The sequence below is a fragment of the Aythya marila genome (assembly GCF_965140915.1).
Source record: "Aythya marila genome assembly, chromosome: 3".
Classification (NCBI taxonomy): domain Eukaryota; kingdom Metazoa; phylum Chordata; class Aves; order Anseriformes; family Anatidae; genus Aythya; species Aythya marila.
In genome coordinates this window covers 47,193,758-47,207,904 of record NC_139044.1, presented here as the reverse complement: position 1 = coordinate 47,207,904, position 14,147 = coordinate 47,193,758, and the positions used below count along the sequence as shown (strand labels likewise).

General features: G+C 37.7%; 1 protein-coding gene across 9 annotated transcripts in view; it reads left to right on the top strand.

Annotated features, from left to right (window-relative positions):
* QKI (QKI, KH domain containing RNA binding) overlaps positions 1-14,147 on the top strand; it is a 160,995-nt gene that overhangs the window by 24,387 nt on the left and 122,461 nt on the right. For all 9 annotated transcript variants that reach the window (XM_082757508.1, XM_082757510.1, XM_082757514.1 and 6 more), the window contains exon 2: positions 13,125-13,267. In XM_082757508.1, the coding sequence (XP_082613634.1) occupies positions 13,125-13,267 (143 nt within the window). The remainder of the gene's footprint in view (positions 1-13,124; positions 13,268-14,147) is intronic.

Genomic DNA, 14,147 nt, shown 5'->3' with positions numbered 1-14,147 from the left:
TGTAGTCGAGTTTCACTTTTTTTTGAATCAAATTTTAAAAGATGGGGTATGTTTTGATATACCCAACTGTGGTTTGTGTTGAACATTCCATTTGCTATGTGGAATAAAAATATTTTTATAATATTTTTATAGAGCGAATACTAGTAAGTTTCAGTGCAGTAAGAGAAACTTCAGTAGCAATTTTTGTGTTTTCCACTTTGTTGTAGGTTGATGCGTTAGTGGTAGTTGATTCTCTTCATCAAAGGTTTGCTTGCTGTGCACGGTTAGAAAAAGTTAGTTGCCTTGCTGATTTCCTGCCTGCTGGTATTGTGTCGAGTCAGATGGCTGAACTAATGCACAGGACAAAAGGATGGATAACAGTAAGATTAGTATACTCATATGTCTCTTCGTTTCAACTCATGTTTGAGTCTGGAAAAGTACTCAGGTTTAGTAAAAATGACAATTGCAAACATTGGCCTATTTTTATTTGTTTTTTTAACCTTGAAGTTAGGCCTCAGTTCATGTAAGATTTAGTTAGCTTGTTGCCAGGTTTCAGTTCCCTGGAGAGCCGTGTTTACATAGGTATATTTGTCTTGTAGGAGATTATTCAGGTGTATGCATTTGCAGTGAACACAAGCACACTTCTCCCCCCCTCCCCCCCCCCCCCACCTTAGTTTGATGAAAAATGAGCAGCATTTCAAAGCTGACTGGTTATCTTAATCACTTCAATGTGAAATTGAAGTTGTTCAACAGTTGTAATAGGGGAACTCAGAGACTTTTCTTAGTAGTACTAGTTTCTTTATATACTACCTAGCATAAATACAAGCATTTTTTTCATTCTTTCAGTATCTTGGTTAGTATTTAGTCCTGCCATAACAATACTAACACTTTTCACTTGTTATACTTCTCATATACTTCTGTTCTGCTTGTATAATTAACTATAATTTGCAGTAAGGTAAAACTTTACCTATTAGCATATATAGTGCTTTTAATGAATGCATTTTAACACCGGTGTTTAAAATAAAAAGGTGTTCGGTAACGTAAGCTTACATATGATAAGAGTAGGTCAAAACAGTTTGATGCAGAATTATTTTCTTCTTGGTGTGCAACCTGTCTGTATTGGTGTAATCTAAAGACCGTGCAAGGAATTCCTTTCCCAAGCTGTTCATCATATACTGCTAAACCAGAACGTGACCATTTTCAGTGTATTTTTCCCCCATGCTGTTACTCATAACAGTGGGTTGTTCCGGAATCACATTCAGAGTATTTTTTCATTGATAAACTTAACCCGTGGACAGTTCAAATCTGTATAATTTTATAGCAGATGTTGCTCTTTAAACTCACACTGGCGACAGTTTATCAGTGTATGGCAATGAGCAATCCTCCCCTGTTCATTTTTTTTCAAGCCAGCCTCCTTATTTTTTCCTTGTATTTTTACACAAATACCCTTCCGTATCTTCCGTATTGTTTTGTACCAGAATTGTATAGAGCATTTTAATAGAGTTGTTCATGTAATTCTTCAATTCTACTTGAAAACACCACACGGAGCTACATCAGTGGTGCTTTCTGTTCTGCTGCTGTCTCCTGGCTGGTTTGAGATTGATTGATATTTTCCTCCTGTCAGTTTCAAACAATGTTCTTTACTGGGGAGGAGGACCTTGTGTTTTTTTGCACAATGGTATTGTTACTCAGAGTGAGATTCCACTTTCACTAATTCATTTTTAGTTCATCCTTTATGACATTTTTCTTTCAGCTTTGGTCAACCTCCTTTTATGTAGTTCTACTTTTAGCACAGCTGTTGTCACTTTATTTTAGGTTGTGCCTTGAAGAGCCTTTCCAGCAATTTAGCTAAATTCCATGCAGTGTTGCATATGAAACTCAAATTAGCACTGCTCTGTTTTCTTTAGTACTCTCTCGTACAGACAGTGCTAGACTAACAAACTAACTTTGGTAAATTTCTATTATGCTTTAGACTTTTGCTCTGATACTTCAAATTTTTCAACAGTATCTGAAATTTGGCAGAGACTAATGTCTCTGACTGGAATATTCTTGAACTAAACTTGGGAGCCTTTTCCTGCATGAACGTTTGCTTGTTGTAATTCCAATTTGGTTTTCAGTTTTTGCTCTCTTTCCAACATTTATCTTTGACCTCTTCCATTCAGATTTTGCTAACAAGTTTTGTTACCTCATCCACGTCACCTGTTTTGAAATCTAAGTTTAAACAAAATTCGTGGATCTTCTGTTTGTTCAAGGTTTATAACTTGATTTGATGGCAGTCTGCTTTGAAGTCTCTTCTACCTACTAAAGCCAAATTTATAACAACTTAGACTTATCCATCAAGTTTTTCGAGAACCATTCAGTTTGTCACAAAAGAATACTTGGCTGCTGCTATACTCAGAGTTGATGTCTGCAAATTAAGCTTTGTAACTTAATAAATAGTACAAGATATGTTGGGCGTATATGATCTTCTACCACAAATGGGAAATACTTGATTTAGAGCTTTAGGTTGGTCAGTTGAGGCATCAAATTACTTAAGTTGCATTGTTGCTTATGTATTGTGTTAATAAAGTGTTCCCTGTGATTAAGTGGAGATTTTTGTTTATGTACTGCCTAACTCTGGGAAGTCTTCCAATTCTCAAAAGTTTGTTTGAAGTTACATCATGTATCTTGATAATGTCTCTAATATCAGCAGTGCAATAGTTAATGTATTTAATGTGGTAGATGACTAACTTGTTGATGTCAGTGTTAGCACTTGTCAACCAGAATTTTTACCTTTCTTTTTATCTTGTGATTAAGAGCCACGTTTTCATGTCAGCATAGGGCAGTGCAAGGCAAAACCATGTGATAGGGAGCAGCGTGTTTAAAAAATGAGAATGTGTTACTGCTGTACATGACCAGCTTTAAAAAAAAAAAAAAAAAAAAAAAAAAGAAAGAATGAGGAACTGGTCTGGCCTGTGCAAATGGGGTAGATTCCAGTGGAAGTGATGGAAGCCATCAGGTCAGCAGCCTCTTAGGAAATAACGCTTTGCATATGCAGAGACGTTGCTTTTGTAAATACTGGGAAAGCTTTGTTTTGATGCGGTAGCAGGTTAGAATTGGAGATGTTCACTTTATAACTGAGTCATTTGCTCATTAAACATTTGCTTTCTCACTTCTTGGTGTTTCATATATTGCAGTATTAAGTCGGTTCCTCATTTAGTAACTATGGGTCTCAGTTTCTAGTTATCACAGGTACAAAAACTTAGTTGCAAAATCCATGGTGATAAAAGCTCTTCATCAGCATCTTAATGGCAGTATAGTGTAACTTTTATAAAGAATGCATAATTGTAATTAACTCTTCACGACTAATTAGCTAATACTGACTATCCTTTTTTACTCTATTGATAAAGAATTATGGACCGGGTAGGTAACTCTTGATGTATGAGGTGGTCGCTGTGTGCATATATTGTAGAACGTTGCTTTTTATGACAAGGAGAAGACAAAGTTCTGTGAAAAATTAACATAGGTTTTACATCTTCATTTTCCAGCAACTCTTGGATTCTTTATATTAATGACAGTGTTTTATGTTCGCTCAGATTGCTTTTTGTATGTGGAGGATGTAGGAAGTTTTGGCTTTAATAAAACAGTTGGTGAAACAAGAAGATTCCTGTGACTTTACAGTGTTAGAAGAGTTGATTGGTTTTGGGTGATGAGAAAAAAAAAAAAAAGAAAAAAACACTCACCCCATTCATACAAAAGACAAAGAATGCATTAGCAATTGGAGTATTTTTGTGTAGTTGTTGTGGAAAGTGGTTGTGGTTGGTTGCCAAAGATTGACAGAATAACCTACATGGCCTTTCTGTTTTTGTCTGAAAAAACGGTCAGCGTCAGGATGCACTTTGGAAAGCAGGAAGGAGTGTAATGGTGCTTTCCAATAGTTGTTGTTAGTAGCTTTCATTGCCTGACTTCCTCTCAGTTCAAGCACAAACAAAACTGGCATTTAAGTAACTCAGAAATCAGAGATCAGGATCCTAGTTCTTCTCCACGGAATTCAAAACTGATTATTTTTAAGGGTCTAAAGCAGGAATTCATTTAAATTAGTTTGTTTAGCTTTAAAGGTTGTGAAATAGCATCTTGCCTTTTGGGTACTCCTTGCACATACTCATGGGATTAGGTTAGTGTGCGGGATTTCTGTGCTGACAGCGCGGGTTACGATGAGGATTAAGCTTTTGTTTTCTGAAGTGCTCAGTATGCTTTCTGAGTGAGTGCAGGTCTTACTTTATCTGGAGAGCATCCCATTCCATTCTGTAGTCGCTCAAGATAAATACAATTTATTTCATTTGCTGAAGATACCTGTAGAAATTGGTCAGCAGTTGACTTCATGAATGGGAGGGTTTGAATGTAGGTGATGTGGAACAGTCTTTCATGGGCACTGTATCCTCTGTTAGACAGTCTCTGGGAAGAGCAGCTCTGTTGTAGACCTTTCAGTCTGCATTGTTCACAGAGCGATTTCAAAAACATTAAGCCAGGGTAAAGATTTTTTGTTGTCTAGAAAATACCTGTCTGGTGAACTAAAAACATGGAAGTGTCCATTTGAGCTGATATTCTTAGCTGATTTTTTTCTTTCAAATGGCAACAAATAACACTTTTATTTAAATCTCATGGAATGGGTGGCTCCTTTCTTCTGTTCATGATCAGTAGATTGTGTTACTGCTGATTCTCCTGCATCAAAGGCATCTGAGTTGTTAATAATTGTGGTTAGTGAACGTTTGATTCCAGCTAATGGCTGGGAGGGGCAGGGGGAAACCAGAATAAATGTGGCAGTGTGGTGTATGCATAACCACGCTACTTGTAATTAACTATTTGGGCAATTTGCTGTAAAAGGAACCAGTTCTGTAATAATTAAGCCTCATATTAATGTGATCATCTAGATCCACTTCAAAGGTTGTGCTGTGCTGATGGACTTCACCTGTGGAAAAATTTTGGAAGGTGACACTGCTAATCTGACCCATGTTAGGAAACTTCCTAACAGGCAGGATGGTCTATGCTCACGTACTCTGAGGTACTGTGCAAGCTTGGTCTAATAGTGCTGACACTTAAAAAGATGAGTATTCTGGATTCATTTTCCTGATTTTTAATGCTGACTTTTGAAACACTGAATTTCTCTGACTCAGAAGTTTATTGTAGAGGTGCTGTTTTCTCTCTGCCAGCTAACGATTCACTTTGAGAATCTTTCAGTTCTGCAGAGGTACTCGTTGGGTGGGTGGGTAGTATGCATCAGCTGATAGATGATGTTAGCTGAAGATGGCAAGCAGACGGCCAAAAGGCTCATTTAACTCTCCAGTTAGGGACTTTGATTTTGATGTTGTTAAGGATACTTTTTGGAGCACAGTAGTGATAAGTGAGGAGACAAAGGACTTCACCTCGCATATATAGCTTTTAGAGTTTACCAAGAGAAGGAGGAGACTAAATTTGGTCTTTTTAATTTTCTAAAGTTTGTATTGTATCAAATAACATAAATGCAAATTTTAGGAAGCGGCAACAGGTGCATAAGACTGTTCTTAATTTTCTAGTTTATGTCAGTGTTCAAACATGCTCCGAAACAAAAATGCTGATGTATGAATGTTTGTCAGAAGTGGCCTGTTTTCTGCAAAGCATCTGTTTTCTCCGCTTCAGTGCTTCTTGATCATGTTTCTCTAAATCTTGGGTTTTCCTCTGTATTAGTTTCTGAAGGAAAGGCAAGAATCTTGTTTGCCTAATGCTCAGGCATTTCTCTGATAAATGGGTGAATAGAGTAAATGCTTGTGCCAACATTTTAGTCTCTGTACTGATGATGCATGTTGGGTGCAGGTCCCTGTGGCACAACATTAAAAATTACTTGGTTCTTTGCTAGCGCTGCTATTCCTGCTGCATCAGCAGTAGTAGCAAACAGCAGTAGCGCTAACAGTGAAGACTGTTAAAATTGTGATGAATAAAAACAACTATTTCTTTGCCAAGTAAGCGTATTAAAACTGCTAGATTAGAAAACATGAGTTGTTTTACACCAATAATAAAGCACTTAAAAGCTTTCTTTTGACATTTATACAAAGAGAAAAGATGAGCATGCTCTATTTGCTTTTGAAATCAGTTTGATGAAACTTACAGCTGCCCAAAACAGAGAGTTTTGCAGGATCTTCTAGCAAAAGAAATGAGTGAATTTTGATGCTGAGCTACTGACAAATTGTTGAAAGTGCTGACCACTTACTGTTGGAGTGACAGTTTAATCATCAGAAAAGTACTGCTAGATTGAGCTCAGAGGAACAAAAGAGAAGAAATTAAAGTTTTCACAAGGCATTAAAGGATGAGTTGAAATCTGAAATGTAAGTGTGTGTGTGTGAGCCTGCTGCTTGAATGTCCTATGCCATGTTCTCAGTGGCGATGCCAGAATTTACAGGTTGTTCTTCATTTCTTCTGAGATGAGGTGCTGGTGAACTTAGTGCGCAAATGCGAGTGTCACTTTTTTTTTTGGCTCTAGTTCTTATTTTGCACGGTAAGTTGTACTAAAATTTGCTATGTGCTGTGTCAACAAGGGAGTGGAGAACATTACCACGTGTGTTATTTTGTAGTTTGCACCATCAGAACACTTTCAAGTCCATCTGTCTTTAGAAAATTTTCAATGAGAGCAGAATATGATAGGTATATACTTTTTGCTTTTTTTCCTCTGTTTTAGCTAAGTTATTTCAGGTGCTTTGTTTGCAATATTATTGGATACTGCTTGAAGTAAGCAATATATTACAGAAGGCTAGTTGGAAGTTGATAGGTTTCAAAAATAAAGGCATCTAGTTGCATCTACTTTATGGGTAGAGCTTTAATGGAACATTATGGAATGGGTTGTCTGTCATGATAAACCCTGGATCCAAATTCACTGAATTTAGATATTTCCAAAAGCTAATCTGTAAGTCTGAATGTTTGTAACGCTTTTGTTGACCTGATTGAAAAATAATTGAAAAAAATGTATTATTTAAATACCTGCATGTATTAAAACAACAACAAAAAATGCACATTTTTTAAACAAGAAAAAATTTATAAACAAATTTTAAACAAATATATTGTTTTAAATACCTGAGTTGATGATCTAGCAGGAGTTACGCAGTAAAAAGACTTTACAAAAATAACTTTTGCACACACCTGTATTTCACATTAAAAAATAAAGTAAGTTTTAGTAGGAAGGAATGTGAATCAGTTGTTTTCCCAGCCTGCCCTCCCAGCTCAGTGAATGCAGATCAGCACATGAATTTGAGGGGAACTGTTGAAGTACTCTCTAGCAGCTTTCAGAATTTTTAATCTTTCACAAAAATTATTGTGGAAATACTGAAAGCATTGTTTGCACTTGTTCTTAGTGTCATGGTCTGTAAGAACGATCTTTTCCTGTCTAACGACATAAAATTATGCCATGCTTCAAAGTTTGGTGGCATTGATATGTCAGGCATAACTTGATTTCTGTGAGCAGATACAAACCTGAAACTTGGATCTATGCATCACTAAGACCCAAGAACCGTACATGTTTTTAGCCATATAAACATAGCTTTTTTTCCTCACTCTTCTTTTTAAACATTTAACTTCTTTAAATTTGCTCATATCTTTTTTTTTTTTTTTTTTTTTTTTTTTGTGAAACCAGCTGATGATTGAGAATCTTCAAGTTTGTGGAACTCTGCTTCCTCAAGAAAGCATGGTGATTTGAGTCATAAGATGACAAATATTTGATTACTTCTGGATTTTCTGTTGACTGTTCCACTCCCATTTGCTGTGCATTGTAAAAATTGAGAATGACAGAAGTGGCTCTTCTGTGACAGAAATGTTAAATTCTGTGTGCAATGAAGGCTTGTGTTGTGTTAGACTTCGAAAAGGATCGTAGCCTGAGAGCTGCGTTGATTCAGTTGTCTAAATGTCAGTAGTTAAACTGAGCAAATTAACCTCAGAATATTTGTTTCAGTTCTTCAAATTCTAGTTTAAACTGCAGTGAGGAATTTGTTTAAAAACAGTGCGTAGGTCTGATTTTTTTCCCAAAAGATAAAGCTTTATAATTCAGAAGTCCTCATAATGGAAAATTCCATGGCTGTAGGCACTGCAGGTAAGGGTGGTTTGCAACTCAGAAAAGGATGTGAGAAGAAGTTGAACCTTTTCAGTATTTTTCTCTGGGAATCTGCTTGCTAAGTGGTTGAAATTAACCAATTTTCCTTTGCAGTACAACAGTCTTAAGCACCCGTGTAGTCTCTTTTACTCAAAGGGTATGTTCATTGACAGCTGAGAAGCAGTAACTTTTCGGTGGCTCTTAATGTGGTGACAAACGTTCAACTGTACACAGTCCTTCCTGTACTCAAGAGCAGGAAGAAACGTTTGTCATTAAGTATCATGAAGTCCAACAAGTATGCATCTGCAGACAAATAGAGTTGGTTTAAACAGTGGGTCCTGCCTTGGGTCACGTCTTAGGTATTAGAGAGTGAAAAATGCTATCACTAAATGAGGGAAAGAAAAGATTACTTGTAGTTTTAAGGGACATAGGGAAAAAATGTTTTTTCTGGGTCAAAACGTGTCGTTGCCACCATAGGTGATTATGTCATGCCACATTAAAGTGGAGCAAGGTAATTATATTGAAACCAGTTTGTCTTTTTCTGAGCCTATTCCTCTACTGTCCTGCTGTGAGCAAGGCAAATCTGTCATTTACTGCTGAACTTAAGTCACTTTAAAAGTACAAAAAAGACTTGTTAAAGGTTAATAACATGGATTTTGCAATTCTCCATCAGAGGTCTTGCTTGCAGAAGAGATGGGTACTTAAATCTTTTCAAAGGGAGGTGTAGTTGTGCATTTGTAGAGCTTATGGTTTTTGGAGGTATGGTGAAGCTGCTGTATGCTTTTTTTTAGCCGTATCTGCTGTTATAATTAAGTATCTCTCCTTACTAACTCACTTAAATCCCTAGAGTGTTATAGAACATAATTACCACTACGGTGTTAAGATAGAGATAAAGTAGTTAGAATTGTGCTTAGATGTTGACTTTGAAAATAAAGCCTGCCTTATTTTTGAATCAGTTGGCTCCCTGTGAGGTACTCTGGTGCAAGAATTTGTAAAGAATTGTAAACATGGAGAAGCCAAAGCCTTGCATGTAAATGTGTAAAGTGTGATGCCACGAGACACGTGCCGAAGAAACTTTTGAGAAGCTGAGACACCTGTTTGGTAGTGTGTAAGAAGTGACGTGAAATAAATCTAAATAAAAAGCTGTTTACTTGAGTTCCTTTACTTGAGTTTTTTCTTTGATTTGTTGTTGAACTGATTTAAAAAAAAAAAAAAAAAAAAAAGAGAGAAGTAGTGCTGTGTGGAAGTGACCTTCCTACTTGTGCAGTCTTCCTGTTCTCAGATTTTTAAGTATTTCAGAACAGAGTGAAACTGATACTAGCTAGAGGCAAAAGGGGAGCTTGTAGCGCTTCTGACATGCCGCCGATAAGTGTTCTGGAACCTTCCTGTGCTTACAACAGGCTCTTGTTGGAGGTGCTGAAAATACAGGAGTAAAGCAAAGCTGGCAGTAGAACTGCTTACAGTGACTGGCAAAGTTGCAAGAGAGTCAAAAGTCTATGTAAAGCTTGCATTTGGTTTAATGAAGAAAAAGAAAGATCGTATAATCAAAATTCTATACTTTGAGTATGGGCATGAAGGCTGTTAGGATAAGAAGGCTGTTCGATAAGGTAGAAGCAGGTAGATGATAGATCTGCTGTTAGTCATAAAGGGGGGGAAGTCTTGAAGATGTGTGAGTTTAGACGAACCCACGTGCAATGTGGAGCAGCTAAATAACCTCCAGAGTTCAGTATTTGTGAGAGTGCTTGCGATAGGCTGGACTAACACGTTAGATGGAAAATAGATTGCATTTTGTTAATAGTTAAAAACCAATGATGCGAAGGAAATCAGCAGAATGAGAGAACGGGTGAGCATGAGCTTATAATTTAAGCAGTAGCCCTTCAGTTCTTTCAAATAGCAGAGAAGTGAAAGGAAGCTACCAGACAACAGCTTCACAAAAGGGCAGTTCAGAGACCTGATCAGCAGTTGAAGAAAAAGTGGAAAACATTTGTTATTTTACCTATTGCTCCTGAATATCTTTCTGAAATCTTAATAAAAGTGTCTGAGGCAAGAGTGAAGATAAAATGTCAAGGAGAGGAAACCACAGCCTATGGTGACAATACTGAACTGATGCAGCTGACTGCAGCTATCCCTGTCCTGATGTTTGTTAGTATTTGCAATGGCTTGAATGCTGGGGGAGAAGACAACCCTAGCTATGCAAAGACAAGAAAACTTCAGGTGCCTGGTCCTGTAGTGGAGTTGAAGACCCTGCGTTGATAGGCGTATTAGCTATATGTAACACGAAGCATGATAGATGGGTTGGGTTTCTTTCACAAAAGCCAGAGTTTGGCAGACTGCCTGGGTGTGTTCTGAATGGCTGGATCTCATCTGCCACAGCTGTAATTTGCAAGGGAAAGATTAAAATACATGTTCTTCCTGTGCAGACAAGAATATCCAATGTTAGTTCTTAATTTAAAGTGAAATCACAGAATGGTTTGGGTTGGAAGGGACCTTGAAGGCCACCCAGTTCCACCCCCTGCCATGGGCAGGGACACCTCCCACCACACCAGCCTGGCCTTGAGCACCTTCAGGGATGGGGCATCCACAGCTTCTCTGGGCAGCCTGTGCTAGTGCCTCACCACCCTCTGAGTGAAGAATTTCCTCTTAATACCTAATCTAAACCTGCCTTCTTACAGATTAAAGCCATTCTCCCTTGTCCTATCCCTACACTCCATGACAAAGAGTCCCTCCCCAGCTTTCCTCTAGGCCCCCTTTAGGTACTGGAAGGCTACAGTAAGATCTCTCTGGGGGCTTCTCTTCTCCAGGCTGAACAACCCCAACACCCTTAGCCCCTCTTCATCGGGGAGGTATTCCAGCCTTGGTCATCTTCGTGGCCCTCTTCTGGACTTGTTCTAATATATCCCCGTCTTTCTTGTGCTGGTGGCCCCAGAGCTGAATACAAGGCTCCAGGTGGGATTTCAAGAGAGCTGAGCAGATGGGGACAATCACCTCCCTCACCCTGCTGGCCACACGTCTTTTGATGTAGCCCAGGGTATGGTTGGCTTTTTGGGCTGCAGGCACACATTGCTGGCTCACGTTAAACTTCTCATCAACCAATATTCAGTGCAACTACTACATAGCTGCCAAATATAAATAAAAACAACCATGTTGCTTCTTACGCTTCAAAACTTAGGCAGACAGCCTAGCCTGTTCCAGTGTAGTATAAGTTAATGGAAAATCTGAAGAGAATGGAAAGGAAACCAAGTTTGCCAAAAGATAATAATATTTGTTCAAAGAGATGTGCTAAAGAACTTCTTTATATACTGCAGCCAGTATAAATACTGCTTGGAGTTCTGAAGATTTTGCGCCTGTTGCCAAAATTGTCAATGCAGAAGAAGCTGTGGATTTTTCCTTGAGCTATGATTATGTGATGATGAAATTTGTGTTCTCCATTCTAAACAGGTGTTAACCACCAAATCATTATACAGTGTACATGATTGAGTATGTCAGTTTCCAGTGGAGAAACAACTTGTTCTTGAATATGCCGAGTACGTGTGTTAAAATTAATTCAGAATAATTTGGTTGAGAACTAGGTCTGCGGCATATGAGAAATCCATTTGTCATTTCTCAGGCCCCCCTCCCCCCTCTCCTGGCTCCTGAAGTGGTAGAATCTCAGCTATAAATCACTTGGCAGAAAAACTTGATTATGAAACAGAAATTCCTTTAATCTTTTGTTTGCTGCTAGAGTTTAAAGTGACTTCTCGTTTCTGTGGCTTCCTGTGATCAGATTAAAACAAAATTTCTCTCTTTCTTTCTCAGTTTTATTTTAATTCCTAACATTTTGTGAGCAGTTGTAATAATTCTGACTAAAAGAATGGAATTATTGATGTCTGGTTTTACTTTACAACCCCCGCTTTCATGTCTTAATTTTACTGCTTTTGGAGCAATGCCTGTTTAGATGTTAGCTTTTGGTTTGGAACTTGTGTGGTGCATCACTGCAAAGTAGTCCTTCAGTAATGCTGGAATAAACCAATTGAGGATTTTTATACTAGTTGTAGTTTAGTTACGAACTATTTTGTTTTACTTTTATAGTGGTGATTTAAAATCTAGTTTTAACAGCTCTAGAAATGAAATACGAAGTTGTAAAATATACTTGGTTAAATAAGGGAAGACTTTGTCTATTCTGAAATTAAAATTCAGTGAAATTAACCAGTGTTTGAGCTAAATTATCTATTTTAACAATCTTGTTTATATTTGGTCTACTGTATTTCACAACATCTGTAGGCGTATGTAATGCAGGTGCAATTGGTAGAGACAGTACTTAGAAATCCGCTTCTGACATTCCCTAGTGACACTGAGGAGTTTTTAATTATTTTGTAATGAAGAAAGAGGATTTTTTTTTTTATGTCCTTATCTGTTTGCTTATATAGGCCCAGCTCTCTGATACCATACTTCTCGACTTCTTCATCATCATACCAAGGGCAGCCAGTAGGACTACTTGCTAGTTTGTTGTCAAGTTGTGTGCTCAGTGACTGCTTCCTTGAGCTGGCGGATGCCTCGTTGCTCATGTGCGCTGTTGCGTTTCCAACTGCTATGGATGAGCTAGCAAGTATTACTGTATAGCTGCATTTTTGCATTTATTATTTTTTTTTTAGTGTTGGGTGAGGATTTTTTCTCTGCCCTCCGCCCCATTTTTTCTCTGACCATTCCTGCCCTCCTTCTCCTCCCAACCCAACACGCCCCCTTTTTTCTTACCAGAGGCCTTAAAATAACAAATATACAAATTACTATTTTTATACACTTTTAAAATCGTGAACAATTTTGTGAGTTTTCAGGAGCTGCAGTTGACTTTTACTTGAATAGCTGAATTTCATAAACAGGGATGAGTAGGCAGCAAATTTACAGACATGGATAAAACACTTAAGATGACGGCTGCAAAAAAAAAAAAGTTTTTGTTACAGTCATGCTCATTAAAAAAGAATAAACTGTCTTTTTAATTTTTCCCGTATCTTAAGATTGTCATGCTAGATTATAAACTGTTACTGTATTTAATACATAATATACGTTTTTCCCCCCACAGAAATTAGCAGAGTACGGAAAGACATGTATAACGACACATTAAATGGTAGTACGGAGAAGAGAAGTGCAGAATTACCAGATGCTGTGGGACCTATTGTACAGTTACAAGAGAAACTATATGTGCCTGTAAAAGAATATCCAGATGTAAGTATATCTTTTTAGTCCCTAAATTTATATTTTGATCCTTGTGGTCTCTGTGTAAATTTCCTGTGATGCCACCCTTGGATCACCCTGTATTGCTTTTGACAAGGTACCTCTTAGAGAAGCTGTATATGTAATGCTTGGTGGCTTGGTACATAGTAAAGAAAAAGGTGAGTGGTTGAAGATTATCTGGGTTATAATTCAATATATTTAAGGTCTGAATTATCTTGTTTGTTCAGTACAGTCAGTTGTGAGACACACTGTAGTGAGTTTTATGAGGAAAGTAGCTTTTGGGACAGTGTACGTTGCTCCTGGAATATCTCTAAAAGTCAGTAGTAGCAGTGCCTAGAGACCCATAAGAAGTCTTCTAGAGATGGTGCTTACCATTTGTTCCATACCTGTGTAGCCAGCTCTATTGCATATAGAAGTTTATTTGTTTTCCCCAGTGCTCCCTCCCCCTCCCCCCAAGTGAAACGGCTTGCCTACATTCAGCTGTTACAGTCTCCAGTGGGTCCAAGTGCTCTTTTGTACCTGTATGGTTTTGAGGGAGAATGGTTTTGTTCTAGAAAGAAGTATTTGGAATTCTCCTGTCTGAATGATTTCTTAAAAGAGTTTGGAAAAATAGTCCCATCAAAACGTACCCCAACCGTTTCCACTGATCACGGACAAGATAAGAAATTATGTTACTCCTCCATCATAGAGGAATGCAGGGTTCAAATGAATCATTTGCACATTGAAATTGAATAAAGCCAAGGAAAGAGCAGAACAGCAAAGAATGCAGGTAACACTTGCATATTTCTTGGCTTTCTTTGTATGATTATTGGATTCAGCTCTCCAAATTGGCCATTATTATTTTAATGCTGCTTAGAATGTTACAAGTCTT